General features: G+C 45.2%; 1 protein-coding gene across 3 annotated transcripts in view; it reads left to right on the forward strand.

Annotated features, from left to right (window-relative positions):
- LOC107148377 (cell migration inducing hyaluronidase 1) overlaps positions 1-16,562 on the forward strand; it is a 168,038-nt gene extending 151,476 nt beyond the window's left edge. For all 3 annotated transcript variants that reach the window (XM_048790163.1, XM_015493004.2, XM_048790164.1), the window contains 6 exons: positions 297-482; positions 5,422-5,626; positions 5,797-5,883; positions 6,964-7,121; positions 11,376-11,476; positions 13,526-16,562. In XM_048790163.1, coding sequence (XP_048646120.1) covers positions 297-482; positions 5,422-5,626; positions 5,797-5,883; positions 6,964-7,121; positions 11,376-11,476; positions 13,526-13,653 — 865 coding nt within the window. In that variant the 3' untranslated portion in view covers positions 13,654-16,562. The remainder of the gene's footprint in view (positions 1-296; positions 483-5,421; positions 5,627-5,796; positions 5,884-6,963; positions 7,122-11,375; positions 11,477-13,525) is intronic.
- The last annotated feature ends 9,478 nt before the right edge of the window (positions 16,563-26,040 follow it).

Here is a 26,040-nt window from a genome sequence, read left to right on the forward strand (position 1 = left end):
TGAACTGTAGTCCAGTTGAAAGAATGCCTTTCCCAACCAAAGTTCCATAGGGAGCACCCCCAGCACAGGCCTTGGAGCCCACAGCCAGCCTACTCCAGTGGGCCTCCATGCTCACTGGAAGCTGCCACCTCTACCTCTCCTCTTGAGCACTCAGGGACTCAGTCATTACCCATTACCAACAGCAAGATCTTCTCAACATTTCCCATACAAAAATTCTTTGGTGTCTCTTGGAGGGCACCCCAGGTCCCTAGGGCCTGGACATCCTTGCTTGGAACTGATTCTACTTCTGGTCCTAGGGGCGACTGGATTCGAGTGGGGCTCTGCTACCCACGAGGCACCACATTTTCCATTCTCTCGGATGTTCATAATCGCCTGCTGAAGCAAACATCTAAGACGGGCACCTTTGTAAGGACCTTACAGATGGACAAAGTGGAGCAGAGCTATCCTGGCAGGAGCCACTACTACTGGGATGAGGACTCAGGGTAAGGAGACTCCCACTGCCTGTGGGGAAGTGACTCGTTCTCATTTTGTCCCCCTGGCCTTTCCATAATCCTAAAAACAACCAGGTAGTAAATGCCAGCTAATGCAGAACACTTTCCTATATGCTTATTTTTGGTGCTGGGGGCCTTGTGCATGTGAGGCAAGCACTCTACCAACTGAGCTATATCCCCAGCCCTTCCTATATGCTTTGATCCTAAGGCTGACTGTATCATGCACATATTTCTAAAGCTGTAAAGTCTAGGAAAGAACTAAATACTCTATTAAATATACCTGTGGATTGTAGGGAATTTACCCACACCCCCCCCATAAAAAAAGTGAAGGCATCAAATCTGAATTAAAAATAAAAACAAAAACATGCATTATTCTAAAAAAAAAAAAAAAAAACACCCAGTCACGACAAATGATATTATACCTAATTTATAGATGGGCAAAGAAGACACAAAGAAAATAGGAGTAACTTACTCCAAGATCTCAGCACAAACATGGCTGGATTTGAACCTACAACCATCTGTATCCAAAGTCCCTCAGCCTTTTGTTAAACTACCCTAGATTCTATTTAGCAGAAATATGATGGAAATAGAGTATCTGTTCATGGCAACAAGGGAGCTATTTGGTCCCTTTCCTTAAATGGAAATTTAGTTTAGTGACATAAGAATGTCAATACTTCAATGTGATGAAGCTGATGATCGGAAACCCTCAAGCCAGGGTAAAAAGGTCATTTATGGATATTTTTCTATTCTCTTTTGTGGGAGGAGGGTACTAGGGATTGAACCCAGGGGTGATCCAACACTTAGCTACATCCCCAGCTCCCAGCCCTTTTAATTTCAGTCTTGCTAAATTGTCAAGACTGGCCTTGAATTTGCAATCTTCCTACCTCAGCCTCTTGTGTTGCTGAGATTACAGGTGCCAGCCACTGCACCTGGCCCATTTTTCTATTCTTATTTTAAAGTCCATGAGAAGTAAATAGAAACCAGGTGTTGTGTTTTTTTTTTTTTTTTTTTAAGAGAGCTATCCATTCAATGAAAGGAAAATTAAATTAAATTTTAAAGGTCAGAAGTACAAGGACAATGTTGGGGTTGAGAAACAATAAATAATGCCCCCTTTTCCTGCATAAGTTCCAAGGCAACTGTGGGGCAGACCGGATAGCAGGTGAAGAGGACACTTCAGTTGTTCAGTTGTTCTACTGATGATGAAGCTACTGGAGGACAGAGCTTCCCAATACTGTCCCCAGTTTTACCCACCTGGCTGGGCCAGTACCACACAATCATAGGCCCAGCCCCCAAAATTTAGGGTATAGAAGGGTAGATGGGGCAAACCATATGCCCCAAACCCATCAATCAGATGAGAAGTGGACAAAGGATGGGTCCAGGAGTATCTAAAAAAATTCCTGTATATAAAAGCTAGAGGAGTTGGAATTAGATATCCCACACACACAAGCGGAAAGTATTATCATTAAAAAAACAAATGTCAATGAGTCCCTGTGACATCATCCATGCATATTTTCTTCTTCTTTTAAGATTGTGGGAAATGAGATGCCCCAAAGATGTGAATTTTTTTCTAGTGGAAACTGCCACTAAATGAATCAAATGTCTTTGATCCAAACTTTTGGAGTTATTTGGGTTTTTTGGTGTTGAAGATGGAACCCAAGGCCTCATGAAATCTAGGCAAGCACTCTTATTGTGGGATAACTAGCACCCTGCCAGGGTAGGTTCCTGCTCAGGAGATGTGAGTTGCCTGGGAAGAAAAAAGTCTGAAATAATTAGTAAGAAATAGAGATAGAGCTAGAAACTAGATAAAGCAGAGCATCTGATAGGTCTTCTAGTCCTGATAGGAGGAGTATATCAAAGGCAGGGATAAGATTTCAGCGGGAGGAGTCTTGCTTCTCTGGTGTGGCAGGGGTCTTGCAGTAAACAGGTTGACTGGCATTTTGGCAAGCCACACCCGTCTCCAAGAGGCTGTGTGGCTCTAGCGGGTCACACCATCTCCGATGCTATGCTGACTTGTGATGGAGCTGGGTAGGAAGCCGCATAAACCAGGCTTCTCAGACCAGCAGGGTTGCTGCTGGGAGTTCTCGATACCAGGCTTTCCTGTCTAATGGCTTCAACATCATTTGAGTTCATGCACAGTTCACATATGGGTCATGGATGGCTTCTGGCACACTCTACCACTGAGCCACATCCGTAGCTCCTGATCAAAAACATAGGTTTTTAAAACCTATGATTTGTCCCCTTGTCACCTTTAGGCAGGTTTTGCTGCATAATTTAACCTTGTTTTGGGTAGCTAAGAGTATCATTTTGCCTACTGTTTATTAAATGATGCTTTAAATCAGTGATGTCCCTGGGGACTATAATCTGGGTAAAATGAGACGTATTTCCTATGAGGAAGTGTTCAATTACTTGGACTTTTTTTCATGCCTGGGACTGTGTTTAATCTTTCTGCCTTCTAACTTCTTTATTTCTTACTAGATTCAGAGCACCTACTCTCAGTAGCTATCTTCTAATCTATCATGGGCTGGGATATGTGATTACTAGCTTATTATAATTAGGGATGAAATGAAAATAAGTAGGCTAAAAAGGAGGAGATTCCAAAGTATGAAGTATATATGCTGTGGATTGTCTGTTTTTAAAGATTAAGAAAATACTCAAGTGGTTTTAGCTGTGTTCTGAACAACTGAGTTTGCTTGATGCCACCTAAGTGGGCTATTACCAAATTATAAGCAAGCCTAATACTGAAAGTACCATGGATAGTGCTGCTCTCAAATATCACCTGATCATGGCCAGGGGCTTACTGTCATCAGGGTTCATGCTCCTTCTATGCCCCCCAGGGCCTTGCAGCTCAGGTCTGCCAACTAGAATACATCCAAGTTGCAATTCAGGATGAGAGAAGGCAAATGCCGTCTTTAAAATAAGGAGCATGGGCTAGATGGTCTTGTAGGTCCCTCCCAGTTCAGATAATCTGCTGTATTCTGGCAACAATGTAGCCCTTTATCCCCTGTTATATTTTGGCAACAGATAATCTGCTGTATTCTGGCAATCTACTGTATTCTGAATGCTGCTAAATCTTGTGCAACAGCTGGGAGCCAATCCCACTTCTGCCCCTTGGTTCCCTGGTATGGTTTCCAGAGGTGTGTGAGAGCCCCAGTAGGATGTGACCATGGAAGGGCTGGGGATATAGCTCAGTTGGTAGAGTGCTTGCCTTATAGGCCCTGGGATCAATCCCTAGCACCACAAAAAAAAAAAAAAAAAAGATGTGACCATGAGAAGCCTGAGCTGCCCTCCTCCTAAACTCCTTAAAGGAAACTTGCCCCGCCTCCTCAGCTTCCCTTCTGACAGAGCAGGGAATGCATACTGTCCAGGCTCTACTCCCAGCCCACCAGCTTGAGACCTCTATAGCTACTGGTTCTATTTTATTCAGGGCTCGCTTAATGCAAGAAACAAAGTTTATTGATGTTAATGTCTAGAATCATGAAGCCACTCAGTGAGCTCAAGTCAAATGAAGAACACCAGCGAGTAGGAGGGTGGATGTGCTGGGGAATGATATTGGCCAAATTATATTCTTATATTGTGTGTTCGAATGAATGTATAACAACAAATCCCATCATCATATACAACTATGATGCACCAATTAAAAAATGTGGAAGAAGATGGAGGTCCCACTGAGAGGAAATCAAGGCTCCTTCTCACATTCTCATACATGCACTTCCCCCCCACACACATGCTTAGCCTCTGTATCTGCTTCTTGCCTCAAGCCTTCCTCTCCAGATTACTCAGGAGGCACATGGCACAAGATGGCTACCTCAGCCACAGTCCATGTGGACTTTCAGTTCGGACCAACCAGTAGTTAAAAGACCCACTGGGTCTTTTAATTCTAATTCACAAGAAGAAACTCTTCTTGGTTATCAGGTAGCCAATAAGCAGCTGCTCTGCAAGTCCATTGTGTGCCCTGGTCTGACCAGCTATAGTGTGATGAGGGATGGGAGCCATGACATCACGGCACAACCCAATGCTCAGGGCTTAGTGTCTCAGAGAGAGTGAAATCAGCAGAGAGTTGTGTGCTAGGTGTCCACACCACATCTTTTGATGTGGGACTCAGCCTGGAAGCATTTTTCTGAGCTAAAAGCACAATGATAATGAATCCCAAGTTAGTATGTGGCTTAGCCATAATCTGACTCCCTGTAATATTGGGTCAGCTTCCTTTACAATAATTATTATTTTAAATAAATTCTAAAATAATTTTTGGAATAAGTTATGGTTTGGGAAAAAAAGAGTGTTAGGAAGGGAGATAGCATTTCCTCATCACACACAATGATGAAATGGAAAATTCCAGCTCTGTCACTCCCCAGCTGTGTCGTCCTAGGCAAGTCACTTCACTTCTCAGGGCCAGTTTCCTCCTCTGGGAAGTCTGGATGATAACAGAACCCATTGGACAGGGTTGAGGATTAAATAAGTTCATTTATCAACTTATAATATGTGCATGGCATAGAGCATGCTATAATAGCCATCACTATTAGTTTCTTTTTCTTTCCTTTTTTTTTTTTTTTTTTTGTTTCAGTATAAGCACCCAGGGGTGTTCTATCACTGAGGTACATTCCCAGACCTTTTTATTTCTTATTTTGAGACTGGGTCTCTCTAAGTTTTCCAGGCTGACTTTGAACTTGAGATCATTTTGTTTCCTACTCATCCCAGCTTCCTGAGTAGCTGGGATTACAGGCATGAGCCATTGTGCCTCGCTCATCATCAAGTTTTTCTTCAATGTACCTGCTTTTTATTTCTCCAACTGCGTATGATCATTTGGCAGTCATGGGTCTGTTTTGTAAGGCCAACCAGGTCTCACCCCAGGGACAAGGACATGGTAAATGTTGTGGGTAGGGAGGAGGTACTGAAGGCCCACATGAACATCTGTGATACCTCCCATATGCAGGCTGCTGTTCCTGAAGCTCAAAGCCCAGAACGAGAGGGACAAATTTGCCTTCTGCTCCATGAAAGGCTGTGAGAGAATAAAGATCAAAGCTCTGATCCCCAAGAATGCAGGTGTGAGTGACTGCACAGCCACTGCCTACCCCAGGTTTGCAGAGAGGGCTGTAGTGGACGTGCCCCTGCCCAGGAAGCTTCTCGGTGCTCAACTGGTGAGTGGCGGAAGACAGCCTGGACCCTCTGTCTCTGTGGGCCCAAACTCAGTCAGGCTCCACTCTAGACATGTCCTGCTCCAGGAACTGTTTCCTGTTGTGGGGTCAGCGGTCACTGAGGGAACAACTACTCAGATCTGATAACATCTTGGGTTGTATTTGTATTCCAGAAGACAAAAGACCACTTTTTGGAGGTGAAGATGGAAAGTTCCAAGCAGCACTTCTTCCACCTTCGGAACGACTTTGCTTATATTGAAGTAAGCAGTGCTGATCCCTGTGGGGTCCTCATTAGCTCCATGAAAGGCAGTATGTCATTTTCTAGGGCTGTTGAAATAAGTTATCATGACCCATGCAGCTTAAGGCAAAGCAAATTACTCTCTCACAGTCCTGGAGGTCAGAAGTATGAAATCTTAGAAAGGGCTGGCTTCTTCTGGAGGTTCTGAAGGAAATGCTGTCCGGTGCTGCTGCTGATCCTTGGCAAACCTTGGTTCACAGGCACATCATTCCAACTTCTGCCCTGTCTTCACAAGACTTTCTGTCCTGGGTGTCTGAGTCTCACATCCTGCTCTGCCTTTATAAAGGCACCTTATCACTGGGTCAGTGGTGCTCACCTATAATCCTAGCAATTTGGGAGGCTGAGGCAGGAGGATGGCAAGCTCAAGGCCAGTCTGTGCAATTTAGTGAAATCCTGTCTCAAAATAAATCATAAAAAATGACTGGGGATGTAGCCAGTGGTAAAGTGCCTTTGGATTCAATCCCTAGTACCAAAATAATAATAACATAAAATAAAATAAGGACACCTATCATTGGATTAAGGACCCACCCTAGAAATCCTAGATATTAATTTCATCCTGAGATCTTTAATACTAAGTTGTGTGTGTATGTAATTAATACATCTACAAAGACACTATTTCTTTTTTTCTCCTCTTGATATTGGGGATTAAACTCAGGAGCACTTCACCCCATCCCTAGCCCTTTTTATTTTTCATTTGGGGACAGGTCTTGCTAAATTGCTAAGGCTAGCCTCAAACTTGCAATCCTCATGCCCCAGCCTCACAAGTGGCTGGAATTACAGCATGAACCACTGTACCTGTCTTGAAAGACACTATTTTCTATATAAGGTCACTTTCACAAACTCCAGGTAGACCTATCACTTGGGGACCACTGTTGAACCCACTACAGAGGGCTCTAGGGAATTAAGGAGGTTTAAGGCTTGAATAACCACACAGGCAACATCTGTCTTCAGGGTTTGCATGGGAACCCCCCAGGCAGGAGCAATCCAGGTATTGGCTGCCTTCAGGGTCCCACCTCAAACCCATATTGCTCTGGCTCTGCAGGTGGATGGGAAGAAGTACCCTAGCTCGGAAGATGGCATCCAGGTGGTGGTAATTGATGGGAGCCAAGGACACGTGGTGAGCCACATGAGCTTCAGGAACTCCATCCTGCAGGGCATTCCATGGCAGCTTTTCAATTACATTGCAACATTTCCTGACAAGTAAGTCCATGTCTCTGTTTCTGAAACTGTTTTAGTGGCACAACATACCCATGGACTGGGGCCCCATCCCTCTTACTGAGCCTTTCATTATGGTTCCCAGTCTGGAAAAGCTCAGGGAGTCCTGACAGTCGGCCCACAGATCACTGGTGCTGGATTGGGAAAGCATCATGCCTGTGAATGCTCATGTTGAAGCCAGAGTTGTTGGAATGTAGGTCAGGCTGAGGAGGACAGGCCTGCCCCCTTACAAATGGGAAGGCTCCCTGTCCTTCTTCCCCATTACTACACACTCTCCCGTGATGATCTCATCCCCTCCCACACCTTCAATAAGATCTAAATGCTGGTGGCTTCTGAGTATCTCCAGCCTAGATCTCTCTTTCCTGAGCACCAGATGTTCTATCCAACTACTGCTTGGAGATTGCCACCTGGACATTCCCTATGGAACTAAATTCTCTCTCTCTCTCTCTCTCTCTCTCTCTCTCTCTCTCTCCCTCCCTCCCTCCCTCTCTTTTTTGTGGTGCTGTGGATTAAACTTGGAGCCTCACGCACGCATGCTAGGCAAGGGCTCTACCGCTGAGCTACATCCCCAGCCCTCATCCTTTTTAATTATTTTTTATTTTTTGTATTAAAGATTGAACCCAGGGGTGCTCTACCACTAAGCTACATCCCCAGTGCTTTTTATGTTTTGAGTGTCAGATTTGCTGAATTGCACCAGCTGGCCTGGAACTTGTATTCCTCCTGCCTTGGCCTCCTGAGTCCCAGGGGTTACAGGCATCTGCCCACTGGCTCTTTCTATTTTTTTTATCTCCAAACCAGCCATTCTTTCTGTTTTCCCTGTTTTGATTACGTTGTCATCATCAATCTGGAATCTGGGCTTGGCACTTGACTCTTTTATTCCTTCAGTTTCTCTCTTCATTCCTAACATAGTACCCTGTCAATGCCACCTGGATTATCAATCCCCTGACAGTTCCCTCCACAGTGCCCTCTACCACTGGTCTATCCAGCCCTTCCTTGTTGGTCACCAATACCATGGGCACAGTCTCCTAATAGGCCTTCCTCTTCCTATCTCCCCATTTTCTATATTGGCTGCTGCTCTGAGCATCTTAAATGTGGATCACCTGTGTCCTCTACTGAGCAATTGTTCAGTACTTCCTTGCCACCTTCTGCATCTAACACACCTATCACCTCCTCAGTCTCCTCCAATCCAACTAAAAGTTCTCTACATGACTCACAGATGGGCGTGGTGGCACCTGTCTATAATTCTAGCAACTTGAAAGACTGCGGCAGGAGGATTGCAAGTTTGAGTGAGACTCTGTCTCAAGAAATAAAAAGGGCTAGGAATGTAGCTCAGTAGTTAACCCCTGGTTTCACTCACCATAGGAATGGGAGAATCATCTGTTGTCCATCAAGAGTATGGGCTTTGAGCTGTTGGTGCCATGTCTCACAGGCCCTGGTTAGTTAGGTAGATGTGGAAGTAACTCAGGAGTCCCAACCTAGAGGAAAGTCTAACTTATTAGTGTGGTACATACCACACAGTAGCATATGAATGAAACCAAATGCACTTCCCAGATGCTCTGTGATGGGCACTGGGTAGAATGGATACTGAGATAATGCAGAATAACATTTTTGCTTAAACACATATAATGTCTTCTCCATTCTCTCATCTGATATTTCTTTAGTATTTCATCTTCTTCATGTGCAGATTTATACAGAGGATAAGATTAACCAACTTGGGAAAAAATATATTTATCATCTAGAGATCAGACATATTTATGCCTTTTTTTTTTTTTTTTTGGTCAGAGAACTTTTTCTTAAGATGAAATAGGAGTCAGAAGCTGGTAATAAGATGTGAAAATGCAAAGCTGCTTTGTTTGAAATGGCATAATAGGATCTTTTCAGCCTGTGCAACAGCCCAAGTCCCTCCCTGGGGGACACTGTGGCTAGTATGAGCCAGGCCCTGGGCTGGGGCTGGGTACCTAGACAGGAATTAGGTACCATTGACCCCTCTCTGACCTCCTGAGAAGCCGCAGAAGCAAGATAGGTCCTTCCCTCCTATGGCTGCAGGCCCAGTGTAGGCCCGCCCCACCCTTTCTCCCCTATCCACAGGGCCACCACTGGCCCCAGGGGCCCAGGGAAAGAAAAGGGCAGCTGCTTACAACAAAAATACCAAGAATGGCTCTGCGAGCTGCCTCTGCCTTTCCACCTCATTGGAGACTCTGTTGGCTGGTGCAGGGGCTGAGAGGCCATGAAGATTACATAGAGGCAGAGATTCCTGACCTGGGCAGGCAGGATGGATTCTGGGTGATATTAGGTAGTAAGAAAACCTGTCTCCCTGTCCCACTCCTGTGAGCTAACCCAGGTCACCTCCATAACCTTCCTTAGAGCCCACCCCAGCAGGAAATCTTAGCCCAGCCATGGGATCTTAGCTTTTGCACTGAAATTAAACAACAGGGAAATGTTCTGGGAACAGAGCCTGCATCCATTGCCAAGGATGTGTTTGAGATGAGCCCTCTCTCTTTAACGGGCCTCACTGCACCAATTTCCGTGGGATTCCCTCACCAGCCATCTTAAAAAGCCCAAGGCATCCTCAGCTCCCTTTTCATCTGATCTTATCACACACAAATCCTTTGCCTTTCAACAGCTTTTTTCTGCTCCCACTGGGACACAAATGGGGGTAACAAGGGGTTCCAAAATCCCATACAGTTTTTCCATGTCTGGACTGTGGTCTGTGGTTACAGAACTCCTTTGAGATGAGAGCTGGAAGCCCCATAGATCTCTTGCCCTGTTTTCTATTCTGGAAGGAGGTGCTCACTTCCCTGTCTGAGCCTGCCCACTATAGAGACTGTTTTTCTAGCACTTGAGGCTAAGTACAACCCAAAACAGAAAGAAGTGACGCCTTGCTCCCGAGTTGGACTTTTACAAGTTGGGATCTTCAGGCTGGGCATACCCATTGCTCCAGTCCTCTGCCCCTCCCAGGCACAGTTCCCCTTTGGCAGGTTCTCTCAGATACTTTGTAATTATTTATTCCATGTCACCATTTGCAAAACAGAAGCAAATCTTTTCTGAAAAGAGAGGGAAGTTGGGCTGGGGTTGTGGCTCAGCAGAAGAGTGTGAGGCTCTAGCATGTGTGAGGCTCTGGGTTCAATCCTCAGCACCACATAAAAATAAATAAAATAAAGGTATTATGTCCAACGACAACTAGAAAATAAATATTAAAAAAAAAAAGAGAGGGATGTGACATGAGCATAAGAGGTCAATCTGAGTATGTGGCAACTACACAGTGATCTTTCCAGAAAGATCTCAGACTGGGTCACACTCTTCCTGCAGCTCAGAAGAGGGTAGCTCTGGGCCACATAAAGCCTACGACCATGCAAAGAAGGCACCAAAAGAGAGGGCTGGGGTTGTGGCTCAGTGGTAGAGTGCTCACCTAGCATGCACGAGGCACTAGGTTCAATCCTCAGCACCACATAAATGTAAAATAAAGATATTGTATTCACCTAAAACTTAATAATAATTTTTTTAAAGGCACCAAAAGAAACATGGGTTCCAGGATAAATCTCTTAGCACAGGGATTCTTGACCTAAGTGCACACAGTCTTCTGGAGATCTTGTTCAAATGCAGATTTGGGGCCTAATGGTCAGCTGGGGGTGGATGTGGCATTCTAGTGAGCTCCCAGGTAATGCCGATGCAGCTGGTCCCCAAGACTCCAGTATTTTGGAACTCTGGATGGTTTTATACTTGACAGATGCTCCCCTCCTCTTCCCATGCTTCCCTCTTTCTCATTCCCTTTTTGCTTCTTCTACCTGTTCTGACTTTCTCCATCACCATATTTCTATCTGGTTCTCTCCAAACAGGGTGGAGAACATTCAAATGAAAAAAAAAAATGCATATTCAGTCCCACCATGAGCCCAGCTCTAGCATAGGTGCTGGTGGAGCAGCCGCAGATGCTGAGCTCCACATGCATATTCTGTCCTATTTGGGGACAGACATATAAAAGCCATAGCTGCATTTAGGCTTGAGAAGACCAGGAGCACTGGCTGTGGCCAGATGTGTGGGAGGGCTACTCAGGATGTTCGTCACCCTTTGGAAAGAGCCTGTCATCTCGGCATGCAGGAGAAGCTGCCTTTCTCAGATCCCTGGCTGGGCCCCTGGGCAATGCTCCCAGTGCCACCATTCGTGAGCCAGCATCCCTCCCGGGTACCTCTGACTCCAATTTTCTCTCTTGTTTAAGTCACCTAATCACCTCTTCTTCTTCAGTTCCATAGTTCTCATGGTGTCAAAGGGAAGATACATCACCAGAGGTCCATGGACCAGAGTGCTGGAAAAGCTTGGGGCAGACAAAGGTCTCAAATTGAAAGGTAAGGGTCCAGACTGGGGTTTAAACAGAACCAAAAAAGATTAGTGCCCAGCATGGAGGCTGATGTTATCCCTTATTTAGTCCAAAACATTCTTTCCCTCTAAACTGAATCCTCATTATTCCCAGGGGTCTACTGGAGTGGACAGGCAAGATGCCACTTATTTACATCCTTATGAGACAGAAAATTTATTGTAACTTGTGACTAGGCACTAAAAGATAATTGCTATAATTCTTCACCCATGTGCTCAGCAAGTGGCCCTTTTTTTAAAATTTATTCATTTATTTTTGTGGTATTGGGGATTGATATCAAGGGTTTGCTACTTCTGAACTATATAACTCTTTTTGATTTCTAGACAAGGTTTTACGAAATTTCTCAGTCAGATCTTGAACTTGCAATCCTCCTGCCTCAGCCTCCCAGTAGCTGGGATTATAGGTGTGCACTCCTGCACCTAAGCCTGTGAGTGGTCCTTTATTCAACGAAAGTATCACCAGGAAGGTGGCTTTGCCTAACTTTCCTACAATTCCCATTATCCAGATTGAAAAAGTCTCCATCTCCCTCAACATTCTAGCTATTGCCAATATTTTCACAGATTTTTTGTAGTTGGCAAAACTCTCCTTTGTCTTCTAAGAGAATGAAGAACTTTAAAGCCCAGAGAATCTATGTGGCTTGTCCAAGGTCTCGTAGCTCTTCTGTGATGAAGCCTAGCATAGGCTTCCTGGCTGTGCTGCATGATGGAGCTGAACAGGACAGAGGTGGCATGCTCCTGCCACAGATTATCCAGAGCAAGTCCTTGGGAAATTGTGAGGAAAGGGACATGATGACAGTGATCACTGCAGTTATTATTTAAGCTCAGTTTTGCACCTTTCTAAATAAAGCTTCATAATTATCTCACTCATTCAGTAGTGAGGTACTATTATTTCCATTTAAGATGAGGAAATCAAGAATTACAGAGTAGAGGAAAGAGACCAGAAGGAGGAAGAAGAGGGAAAGGGGAAGTACTAGGGACTGAAATTGACCAAATTATATTGTAATATTGTGTGCATGTATAAATATGTAACAACAAATTCCACTATTATGTCAAATTATAATGCACCAATAAAAATGGGGGAAAATGGGATTAGGATACAGATTCTAACCTTTCTAAATCAGAGCTAGGTTCTGAGCTACTGCACAATCCTGACTACAAAAGACAGCAAAACCAGTAACTCATCACGTGGATATTCATCCCAGGAAACAACCAAAGAAAAATCAGAAAAATGAAAGCCCTTCACGGCAGTCAGAAGACAACACAGAGGAAGAAAAGCATCCTTTTTATAGCCCAGTCTAGAATTATTTTTCAGCTTCTCTCTTTTAAATTAAGACCCCTGTTGCAAAAACCTCATGTATGTAAGACGATTCAAGTCAAGTGGTTCTTGCTCATTGGTGATAAATGTGTGCTACCTGCCAGACCAGACCAGGCCATTCTTGAGCGTAGACATGGATTCCTGACTCCTAGTAGAGTCAAGCTTGGAAATGCAAGACAGAGAATGTTACATGGGGTACAGGAGTCTGGAGTTCTACTCTGGGCTGCACGATTTATTTTGTGACCTTGGATACATAGTCCACTTCTAAAGCTACACAAGTGATAAGAGCTGAGGAAGAGCTCTTATAGAAAAATGCCATCACTTGGCAGATTGGAACACTGGGATTCAGGACTTGCTGGTGCTCACAGATCAGCTTGAAGGAAGGCAGGGTTCCTGGAGATTCCTCACTCCCAGTGTATCCTATTTCCTGCTGTGCATGGCTGTCCTATATCTAACAGAGCCTCCACCCTGCTAAGGTGGCAGTGAGGTACAAGTGAGACCTGTGTGCCCCAGATGATCAAAAAACAGGTGCTACCAGTAGCTGGGTCCAGAGCTCTTCTCAGCAGGTTATAGTCAAGTGTGGCAAGGAAGGGAGTGCCCAGTGGTAACAGGACAGGGGAGTAGTGAAAGGGAGCCCTAGGAAGGGGTGGGGTGTGACCCTTCTCTCCTCGTATTTTTGTTCATGTGACTCATCTTTGCTTTCCAGAAAAGATGGCATTTGTTGGCTTCAAAGGCACCTTCCGGCCCATCTGGGTGACTCTGGAGACAGAGGACCACACAGCCAAGATCTTCCAAGTTGTGCCCATCCCTGTGTTGAGGAAGAAGAAACTGTGAGAACAGCTATCACGCTGGTGCCTCCCATGGTAGACTATAATGGCGGGGCAGCAGAGGCAGGATGGGTGGCTTTCCAGCCCCTGTCCAGCAGCTGCCTGGGAGGCTGTGAATCAGCCCTGATGGGCAAGGGAAGGATACTGGATAATCCTGGTGCTGCTACCTGCCCCCACTCAAGCATCTACCTGCAGCCCTCGGGCAGTGTTGGCCAAGGATGGAAGTCTTCTCTTTCCTGCAGCCTCTTGGGTGCTTCTCTCTTATCTGTGCCTCTTTAGTGGGGATGTGGGGACCATATGAGAAGCCCTGGGCTGTGCTGGCAGCTACACTGCACTTTGGCAGAGCCCTGCCCACACAGTAGATATCTGGAAGGTTGCATCACTCATGGATCCCATGGTCACCAGCAGATGCGTTAGGGGACAGAAGTAGGGGAAAGAGCCCCGATCTTAAGCAAATCTTTATTCCTGTAAACAAGGACCAGTCTTCATGGGAATAGGAGCTAGTGTGTCAACAGAGCTCCCCAAGATGGGGCTGGCTACCCCTGGGAAGAAGCGATTCCTGCTTCTGGAGGTGTCCCACTTTCAGGAGATTTGGCACATTGGTACTTGGACAAGGTGACTCTTAAAGGCCAATTCAGTTCTAAGATTCAGGAAGACTGTGGCTTTTCACTTTGTACCCAGAACCCAGCGGTAGATGATTCTTTTCAGCCAGTTCCATGATATGGGGTGGCCTGGGGCACCCAGGATGGAGTGGTGAGAACATACCTTGTGGAGAGGGGCTCAGGGAAGTGAGTCAAGCAGCCACAGGTCTAAGTGCACTCTGATTCCAAACAAAGAAGCCCAAGAGAGGTAAAATGAGGTGATGAAAGTTGAAAGAAGGGAATATTTGCATCTGCTTGGGTGGGTCCAGAAGGCCTCTCACTCCAGGAGGCAGCAGCACTTGCAGAAATGAAGGGCAAAGGCTTTTGCTGGAGAGAGGCAGACTGGCCTCTGTAGTGTTTCAGAGGTGGAGTCTTCCTGCCGTAACCTGCTGAAGCTGGTTGATGAAGGGTTACTCTTTTCTTTCTGCTAGCTGACCCACTTGTGACAGAGAACCATGGTCAGAGGGAGGAATGGTCTGTGCTTGTGATGCCAAGAGCCATGTGGAATTTGGTCCCTAGCCAGCCCCCTGATGACTCCAAGGAAGTCATTGGCACTTCCTCCAGGGAACTGAGATGACTCAGGAGACTCTAGAGAGGTCATGTGTCAATAAGCCTGCAACTTCAGAGCTGGAGGACATTGGGAGCCATCTAGTCCAACCCTTTATCTCCCAGCTGGGGAAAATGAAGCTCTAAGATGGGAAAGAACTGCAGACAGGGCAGGACCCCAGGAGCCCACTCCTAGCACTTGTGCCATACCACATTGCCTCCACAACCAGCCAGGACGCCAGTACTCCTGAAGTAGCTTCTGGAAAGGGGACAAATCCCTTGAAAGAAAGAAAAGAATCAGAATAGAATGATCTTTAGCTCATAGCTATTTCTTTCCTGCTCCTCTGCACACACAATCCTACCCTACTTCTGGTATTGTGGTCCCTGCAGCCTGCACCTTGCCCCCCCCCCCTTGCCCGCCAGACCACACTTGGGCACATGGTGGCTGCAGGAACCCTCTTGGTGCTACCTGTTTCTGCAGTTCTGCAGGTGGAGCCCAGTGGATGGCTTCAGGATGTGACAGCGTGTTTCTGGTGAAGCAGGTGGGGGGGTCCGAAGAACTGTTGGCTCCAGCCCAGGGTCTCTCAGCCACTGCTCAAGACCCTGCTCTCCCCCTTTCCCACCTGGGAGAGAACTCAGAGAGCCCCTAGATGAGGGAAACCTTTATCTGTGGTCTATACTTGCTCATGAGACACCAAGGTCTCCCTGGGTCTCACAAACTACCTTTGTCCCATTTCCTGCCCCAATCATTAACTCTTTCCCTCAAAGAGGGCAGGCTTGCTTGACTCTTTCTGCCCAGTTGCATCCATGAGACTTGGTCCCAGAGCCCACTCCCAAGGTTGAGCCAACTGCCAGAGGAATCATTCCTATTAAACTGATCTTCCAGCTGCTGGGAGGTGACAATGGGACCCTGCCTCTTAAGACATGGCTACTCCAAAGGCCAAAATCAAAGGAAGGGCCTCTTCTGGGTGGATGAGTGACAGTAGAGTTAAAATGACCTCATGCCCTTCCTGTCTACAGTTTGGTTGAAATTTCAAACTCTTTCAAGCAAGGGTCTCACACTGTGAACCACTTAGGATAAGATCACTTTCAGGTGGCCAGGAATGTTGAATGTCTTTGGCTCAGTTCATTTAAAAAAATAATCTTTTGGAAAGTTCTCAGAGTTGTATATATGTTCAATAGCACAGGACCTGTACATAAAACTTTCTCTCCTAAACCATTCAGCAAGAGTCAATGTCCAGGAGTTTCCCTGATAGCGCAAATTTCCTTATTGTATAGAAAATTGTTTTTGTTGTTCTGTTTCTAAGTGTTACAATTGATTAAGGCCTTTAAACAAAACAGCAGTCCTCTGAAATACTTGTCTTTTTCCTGTTGCCGAAATAGCTGGTCCTTTTTCGGGAGATGGATGTACAGTGTGTTCTGTATGTAAACATTTCTTGTAGGTGTCACCATGAACAAAGATATATTTTCTACTTATTTATTACACAAGCATTTCAAGAAGTCACTGTCAGAGTAATGAAGAATTGTCTTAAATGTCATGTTTGGGGATGTCCTTTGGACTGCTTGGAAGAAGTTCCCAGAGCCAAGAGATTAGTTCTGGTTCACAAAACCTTGTTGTACCATGGTAAACACACAAAGGATGTCACCATGTTGTCTGATTATTTTGTTTTCCATTAAAATGGGCCTCATTTAATTCAGTTCTCTAAGAAAAATAAGATTGATGAAATCATCCTGAGTCTGTGTCTCAATTCTATGGCCTTCTTCTCAAGAACTACCTATATATCAAACCCTTACCTTGCTCTCATCCCAAGAGGGCACCTCTAAGAGCAGGTGAAGATGATCCACTGAGATACGTCATTTGTGTGATCAGTCAAGTCCAGAATGTTCTATATCCTCCGTGCTCCTAAGCCATTAGTAGGCTGTTGGTTCTACCCCTCTCCCACTGGGGAAGCCAGGCTGGAGGGGACATTAGAGTGTGGACCAGAGCAGGACATCTCTTCCTCCCAGGCACTATTTGGCCAGAGGTCAAACACAATGTCTGAGAACATGGAAGTTGAGGTGGAAAAATAGGTCCAAATCAAGCAGGGCAGGAGCAGATGGAGGGCACCCCTGGGAAGAGGTGGGAGGGGATCAGAAGTCTGGAGAGGGTCAAGTGTTGGGCAGAGGCTGAAACAGGGTGAGTTAGTCTAGAGCTGTACCATCCACAGCAGCTGCCTACATTTAATTAATTTAAATTAAATACAATTAAGCATCCAGTTCTTCACTAATATCAGCCCCACTGTGGGTGTTCCATAGCCACACATGGCTGGTGCTGCCATATTGTGTGCCAATAGAAAACTTTCCCATCATCATTGAATGTTCTCCTGATCATTTCCAGAGAGCTACTGGGACATACATATATACTGGGATCTTTAAAAGATCTATGCTCCCAATGTGTTCAAATGTGTGTGTGCTTGTGTGCATTCAATCCACTTAGAGGGGCTGGTACCAGGTTGGTTGTATCAAGCTGTCAGTAAACAAATACATCTGGAACACTAGTTTTGGGGATATGATATCAACCATAAAGTGGAGAATACATGACTGCTGCCTTCAAGAAGCTTTACCAGCCCAGGTGCAGTGGAGCATACCTGCAATCCCAGCTACTCAGGAGGCTAAGAGGAGGATCCAAATTTCAGGCCTCTGCCTCCACCACTTAGCAAGGCTCTGTCTCAAAATAAAAAAAGAAAAGGACTGGGGATGCCGCTCAGTGGTAAAGAACCCTGGGTTCAATCCCCAGTATCAAAAACAAACAAACAAACAAAAAAACCCAAAACTTTACCGGGAGATAGAGATCACATCAGTACACATTCAACAATTTTTTTTAACTTTTATCATTATTTCAGGTTTAATAGAGTTTATGCAAACTTGTATTTTAGAACATTTTGCAAAATTCCTAGAGTAGCAAATTTTAGAAAGAGTGGAGAGTGACAGTCTCATCTTCAAGGATTTAATTTCTATGTAGATTCCTTAATTAAGATAGAAGTATCAGTTTGACCAATCCCCTTCATCTCTCATGGGCTCAGTTTCCTCCTAAACCTATATAAAAAGGTCCATTTGATTAAATATTTTCTTTTTTACATCCATCTTACTATAATTCAGACGAGTTCTATTGTCTAAAATAATTCTCCCCATTAATGTGAATTTTTTTACCTCATTTTGCTCCCATCTCAACAAATGTTTTTGATTTGAGCATCAAATTCAGGCATTCTGCACAAAGGGGAATGTGAAATGACCCTCCATGGAGAATATCCAGTGACATGGCCAGTGGGAGACATGCCAAGTTCTTGTTTTGTTTTTGACTTTGGTACTGGGAATTGAACCTGCGGCTCTCTACCCCTTAATTACATTCCTAGACTTAATTGAGAAAGGGTCTTGATAAATTGCTGAGGCTGACCTCTAACTTGTGATCCTCTTGCTTGAGCCTCCTGAGTCACTGGGATTACAGGCATGTGCAGATGTACCTGGCAAATCCTCTATACAGAGAGGAATCACCATCACCTGGAGTGGTCAGGGAAGGTTCATGCTCTGAGGTGGGACAGGAGTCGACCTAAGACTCAGGAATGACCAGGGAAGAAGAATAGACCATTGACCAGGGGTGTGGGCTTGGGGACACATGGGTATAAATTAGGGAGCAATACTAGGGAAGGTATGTCAGTGGGTTGGGCTAGAAAAAGGGCTTGTTTTAGGGACTACTAGATTTGATGATGGGGAATGGTCAGCTGTAAACATGACTGTGTATGAAGACATAGCCCACAAATACCTGCTGATGCAATGGCAAAGGCATCTGGGAGGATGGGCAATGGGACCCTGTAACAAGGTAGACACAGAGCAAAAGAAGCAATACGTAGACAACAGAGGGAAAGAGGTAGGAGCGTTGGGGCACTTCACTGTTTGCTCCTGTGGTAGTTACCAGATGCCCACCAGAGTCACCATAGAAGGCATTAGGTGAGCATCCAACCCCGCCACATTGAGACAGACTAGAGGAGGAGCTCTACCCAGCCAGCCTGCAAGGACAGGGACGGAGGCCAAAGGGCAGCAGAGGAGCTTTTGCAGAATGAGTAGGAATGAACTAAGTGCAAAAGGGCCAGAGGGACATTCCTAGCTGAGGCAGCAGTGGGGCCTTTGGAGGCAAAGACACTGGACAAGCCACAGGAAGCGGGTGGGGTCCTTCCCAACAGCCTGGAGGGAAGCACGGTGAGGGTTCACTCAGAGAGAACTTGAGTTGACATTGAAAGGCTAGGAAGGTTAGGGTTAAGAACATCTGCTTCAATTCATTGATATGAAGTCAGAAGCAGGAGCTTAGGGGAATTAAGTTCCCACATCCAACCAGTCTCAGTTGAGCATACAGGTGCCCCTAAGTGATGAATGTCTGCATCTTCATCCTGTCACCCCCCTATCCTCCTGTCCCCAGCTGGGCCCCAGGCACACAAAATTCTCACCACCTCCCACAGCTCAAGGACCTTGGTGTCCCCTCCCAATAGCATACCCTTTCCTTTCTCTCCCCGACATTAGGCTTATGCCTGTCACTCTGCAAGGCTTAGTTCCACACATGGCCTTCTATGACCCACCCCTGTTCCCATGGCACCTTCCTCTTTTCTCCCCCAGGACCCAAGGCTCAGTGTGGTTATATCATGTACCCTGATAATGACTGTCACTCACCCCATCTGCCAGACCATAGTTCTTACAAAGTAAGGGCCAGAATATCACCCCACATCTGGCAGAACCATGTTCTACAAATGTGTTCAGTCTGTTTAAAGCAGATTGTCTCCTCCCTCCTGCTGCCACAAGTGAAGCCAGGACCCTGATGGCTGCCCTGTGACCCACCCCAGTCCTTACCATGGGGGTACTTAGGGAAGTTGGGCAGGTTTTCCCCCAGTGGCAGGGAAAGGAGGAAGATATGGGAGGAGAGGCACCTGGAAGAGAACCCACATCTTCAGGGCTGCACTGGGATAAGGAAGGGTTGGGAAGAAAGTGGGGTGATAGACTGAGGGAGGAAAGGCTCACTGTTCCTCACAGAAAACACTGAGCATCAAACACAATAGAGAAAATTCATGAAGTAGGTATGGTAGTGCATGCCTGTAATCCTCAGCTTGGAAGGCTGAGGCAGGAGAATTGCAAATTCAAGCAATTTAATGAGACTCTGTCTCAAAATAAAAACAAGAAAGGGCTGGGGATGTGGCTCAGTGGTTAAGCATCCCTGGGTTCAAGCCCCAGTATCAAAACAAACAAACAGCTTTTTTCTTCTTTTTTTAAAATATTTTTTTTTATTTCATGATAGACCTTTATTACTTTCTATTTGTTTATATGCAGTGCTGAGAATCAAACCCAGTGCCTCACACATGCTAGGCAAGCATTCTACCATTGAGCTACAACCCCAGCCCCCAAACAAACAACTTTTAAACCAGAATACAATAAGACTGGTACAAAGAATGAGTAGGCAGAGAAAGGGGTTGTGTTAAATTCTCCATCTTCATGGGGGATGTGTTATGTTGTTCTAGACATTGACAGGTTTGTAATTATAGGTTTAAGAATGAAAACAAAAACTAATGATGATAATTAATTCCATTTAAAATAAGATATCTCCTTTCCAAGCCACTGCAGAAGATAAAAGCAAACAAAATATAGTCTTTTTTTAGAGAGTAGAAAGGTTACCACAAGAAAACATAAAAATGAGTTGGTGGCATGTGGGTAGTGAGTTAGCAGAAAGGAGTTCAACCACTGCAGTCACAATAATACAAAAACAGTTTCTTTACCAAAAAATCAAGCCTCTATGATTCAGTTGAGAACATAAAATTACATTATTTGTAGCCTACAGGCCTATTACTATGAACACTGATGACTTGAGTGTCATCAGGTTTTAGAGACTAATTTTTCTCTTTTAAGGATTAAATACTGGGTGTATAGTATGTGCTGGGTGCATGGTATGTGCCTTCCTAGCAACTCAGGAGGCTGAGGCATAAGGATCTCAAGTTAGAGGCCAGCCCCACTAATTTAACAAGACCCTGTCTCAAAATAAAAAATTAAAAAGGCTGGGCATGTAGCTCAGTGGTAAAGCACCCTAGGTTCAATTGTTCAATCCTTAGGACCCCTACCCCCTAAAAAAAAAGGAGATGAGGGGCTAGGGTCCTAATATCCCAATATTCCCTTCAAGGTCACACTCCTAATGACCTAACTTCCTCCCACTAGGCCCCACTTCTTACAGGTTCCACCACCTCCCAATAGTGCCACAGGCTGGTGACCAAACCTTTAGCACATGGGCCCTTGGAGGAGATTCAAGATCTAGACTGTAGCACAGACACACCCAGAAACATATTTGACCAAATGCCTGGGCACTCTGTGGCCCAGTCAAGTTGACACATAAAATTAACCATTACAGACAGCCTCTTTTCTTTTCGGTTTCCCCAAATTACATGAACATCAGGAAGTTATTTGTAGCAGTATTTTGCTGAGAATTTTGGAATATGGCACAACAGGACATTAGTCATCGTTGCCATTGCCAAAAGTTCCTCCACCCTCCTATGCCCCCACACAAACACCTTAAGCTGCTTTTGAAACATCCCAATTCTCCTCTTCTTAGCAATCATTGCATTGCTGCTTTCTCCCACCAATAAAAATTTTTGCCTCAGTCATTTCTTTATGTATCCAAACACTCATCCATCTAAACAAAGAATTATCTTCACTGGTCACTCACCCTTTAGCAGTCCAAAGAATCTACAGAGGCCTTGTAATTGTCACCTCCCAATGTGATGAAGTTGTCAGCAATACTGTCTTTGCCAAGGACCTCAGAATGTCAGTACATGGAATGTTAAGGACACCAGATGACAACTGCTCCCTCATTCTGAATAAGAGCTGCTAGCCACATCCTAGAAGGACAGAAGGACTTGGTTTAGAAGGGAATATCCTGGGCTCTATCACCTAATTCCAACAAAGGAAGGAGAAGCCTCGAATCACAGGAGGGGAGAGGCCCTGAAGGAAATGCAGAAGAGTAAAATGAATGTGCTATGGCTTTCCTCTCTTCCTAGGGCTGTATCTCAATAACTAGGGGTTTTGTATCTCCCCTAGGGGTTTTGCAGAAAGAAGGAATTGACATGTAACATCGAGCTGGATTATTACTGAGCTCCCCAAACTCACAGGCCACCCCACACTGTCAGCTGGGTATGAGAGTTCTATGGATAGCCTGTCATGGCTGCTTGCTATTTGTGAGGGCAGAGGCAGAAAGTTCTTCTCATCTAGGGGTGACCAAAGTAAACAGAGGTTGAAGTTATCCACAGAGCTTGGGAGGATGAAGGGCATCCTCTGGGTAAATGCACTTCCATTTTTTTTTTTTTTTAAATACTGGGCATTAAATCCAGGGGTACTTTACCCCTGAGTCATTTCCCTATCCCTTTTTATTTTGCCAAGTTTCCCAGGCTGGTCTCGACTTTGTGATCCTCCTGCCTCAGTCTCCTAAGCACCCAGCTCACTTCCACCTTTTGGCTGGGCAGGATGCACGAGGCTTCCCATGAGCCGAGCACAGCTCCTGTGTGAGCACAATTGAAGGGGCCCTGTCTCAGATGGCTGCAAGCCCAGGTGAAGGGATTCCTGATAGAAAAAGACGTATAATAAGTCCTTACAAAAACAGACAGTAAAGGAGGAAGGGGTTTATCAGTATTCAACTAGAAAATGTATGAGATGACTAAGCAAAATATGGTCTCATTTGAAGAGCTATTATACTTCACTGAAATAATACTTACAAAGGATTTGAATAAACAAACTGCTCTTTTTCAGAGCACTTGCAGGGGCTCAGATCTGGAAGTCACAGAATATTATAGACTAAAAAAGACCTTAAAGCCCAATGGCCTAACATTCCCCACATCAGTGTTTGCACTGTGCATGCAAGCATCTCAGCTATAGCCAAGGACAAACTCCTGTCCTTGTGGTGCCACTGCCTGGCTCTCCAGGCCACCCACCCTGTATTCACTCATGCCTGCTGCAATCTCAGCTTAGTGGCCACCTGCTCTGGGAAGTTTTTCTTTAGCCTCCCTAGGAAAATGCCTCTGTTAGAAGCTTAGCACTTCTCATAGCTGTCGTTGTATACACATTTGTGTGTTTAGCTAATTCAGTCCTGTTCTCCATAGCCCACTGCCTCTCTGCCCAGAGGCTTTGTACCTCTTGCCCCTTTGGTTTTGTTTGGTTTTGGTATTGGGGATTGAACCCAGTGGTGCTCTACCTTTTTATTTTTTATTTGGAGAAAAGGTCTCCAAAGTTATCTAGTCTGGTCTGGGACTTGCTATCTTCCTGCTTTAGCCTCCCAAGTGGCTAGGATTACAGGTATGGATCACCATAGGCAACCTTGTTTTTATATCTCAAAAGCACAAAGAACTGGCTTAAAGTACCAGAATCCTCCCTGGTGGGTTGTTCCCTGAGTAAATTCCTTTGGGCAATGCTGGCCTATTCTAGCTGAGGCCCAGAGGGATGACACATTCTGGTTCAGAGGGGTAATAAATTGAAATATGTAAGAGGTTGGAACCAAAGACCCAAAACTCAATCCTTACCATGCAGGAGTTCTAACAGAACAAAGATCTCAGGAGATTTGCAAGGAAGGTTCTGTCTCAGGGAAATCAGGGCCTTCCTTTGTATTGGAGTATGGGTCCCTCTTGCCCTGTTTCTTCCAAGATGTGAATTCCAGGTCTGGTAGCACTTGTCACCCTTGTTTATGGAAAGGGAAGGCTCCAGAACATGAAGTATAGCACTCAAAGTCATCCTACTTCAGGCAGAGGTGGGAGACAAGGATCAAAGAGGTCTCCTGTTTCCAGGCCCATCACTGGAGCCCTCACTCCCCACAGGAAGAATGCAGACTGGTTGAAGCAGCAGATGCAAAACAGACCAGATGTCCTGGGATTCCTGACATTCCACCAGCTATAGACCTCCTTGCTCAGTACTACCCCACTTAGGGTCCAGTCATTGGCTCTGAAACTCCATCTTGGAAACCTCAGCACAATTCTTCAGAAAAACATCTTGCTTTAAATTTGCCAGGAATTATGTGCTAAGACTTCAAACTCCTCCTGGGCTATTGACTCTGAGTTTGACAGAAAGTTCAGCTTTAAGCGGACTCAACAAGGCCTATGGAGAATTTGCCAAGAGGTCCTGGCAACAAACTCAGATTTCCCCACACTGGACCAAGTGGAAAGGGCTATCCAGTTTCTTGCTTTTGACACTTGGGTGGGACCTCTTGAAATCTGCCCACCGGAAATTTCATTGTCTCAGCAAACAACACAGTCTGCAGACTCCTGCAACCCATCCTGGATGCTGGCAACCCTGCTCCATGGTCTGCCTGTCAGGATAAGGCTGTCTCCCCTGACAGGGATGTCCCCAGTCATGCAAGGACTTGAGGGTAGAGCACATCAGTGGTAGAATTGGGAATGGCAGGTATTTATGTCCAAAAGGAAGTGGCCAGGTCTGTTTTTATATGCACTATGCTGGGCAGGTGGCTGTTGTTCTGGAAAATCTCTGGCCCATGTAGACTTCCATCCCAGCCCCGACCTTGGGGGTGTTGTGCTACAATAAAAAGAATACTGCCCCTCCAGAGAATAGCCCAGAGGGGACACCAACCTGCCTCTGCCTAGCTCTGACCTTGACAAGGCTTAACCTGAGTCTGTTTATTCATCTGCAACATAAAACACACACACAAAATTATAAGTAATACATGACAATAATAAGTGCTTCACATCATACACCTCTATGAGGTGGAAAATTCTTTTAGTGCCTACAGTCCTAGGCACTTAAGTAACTTGCCCAGGATGATACAGTGAATAAAGCCCCAGAACTGCTCTCATGGGCTTCATATTATATGTTAACTGACACCAACCTTGTGGGGTTTATAGCAAGGAAAGGAAGGATGTGGAGACCTATGTACAGTAGTAACGTGCACAGTTAGGTAAGGGTGTCTAGTGCCTGACAAAGTAGGTGCATTACACAGTGAATGACACTGAGGGTCTTCTAATGCATAGTCAGTAAATGTAAGGAGGATAGGAACTTGCCTCCCCTGCTCATCTTTATCCCTATGACCCAAACAATTCCTGGAATTTATTGGCATTCAGACCTTAACTGGGGAGTTCTCATGCCACCGGGCAGGTGGTTCTTGCAAAGAGGTCCACAGGATGTAAGCTGCTCTCTTCCAAGGCACTCAGGAGATGGGCAGGGGTGTGGGAGGTATAAACTTTGGAGCTGGACTACCTGGTTTAAACTCTGGTTCTGTCACTTCCTTACAGTGGGACTTTGGGAAAAATACTTAACTTCTCTGAACCTTGGTTTCCCTGTGTGTAAAACAGAGATGATAATACAGTATCGATTACAGGGTTGCTGTGTGGATGGAATATGTTTGAATAACACACAGGATTAGATAAGACTTTAGGCTTCAAAGAAATTCAGTGATAGAGGTGTAGACAGATATTCATATATTTTGCCAATGCATTTGAGCAACATGTTAATTAAAATAATAGCTGAAGAATTCTCACCCAAGGAGCAGTGGAGAAATCAGCAGTGATGGGAAAGCCAAGCAGCACTGTGGGTCTCTTCTGCCCTCTAGTGGGAACATCCCTTAATTTTCAAATTGACTTGCCTTTATGGGAAGAAAATGAACACTGAGTGATGGCTTTGGAGAAGGATTGTAACCAAGTCACCTTCCCAAGCTGTGCCTTGTTTTTTTGGACTGTAGAGAGAACTCAAAACTCCACTTCACTTGATAGGGATCTTACGAACATTCTCTGGCTGTGGGGTCACAATCAAGTCCCCTCCCCTTTCAGATCCGAGAACTAGAGGTACCAACACTTCCACTGCAGGGCAGGTGTGAGGCTCACTTGCAGTAGATGAAGGCAAGCATGTGTAAACACTGAAGTCTAAAACATGTGCACTGTTATGATTACCATCAACTTCTCTCCTCCCCAGCTCCAACTTCTTGTATAGCCAACTCAGCTGTTCTTTGGAACTTTTTCTTTCAGAGACTTTGTCAAAGAAAACCAGAGTCTGACAGTAGTTATAGTCACAAAAATGGGTTTTTAATCAGTAATGAGTGCAATAAAGGAAAAGATACCTCAGTGCAGAACTGGGCTCAATTCCAAATACTGCAGGGACAGTAGGAATTGATAGCCAAGGGTGGGGTCAGTGGATGAAAAATGACTAAGAGGAAA

Source organism: Marmota marmota, unplaced genomic scaffold (assembly GCF_001458135.2).
Source record: "Marmota marmota marmota unplaced genomic scaffold, marMar, whole genome shotgun sequence".
In the NCBI taxonomy this organism is placed as follows: Eukaryota; Metazoa; Chordata; class Mammalia; order Rodentia; family Sciuridae; genus Marmota; species Marmota marmota.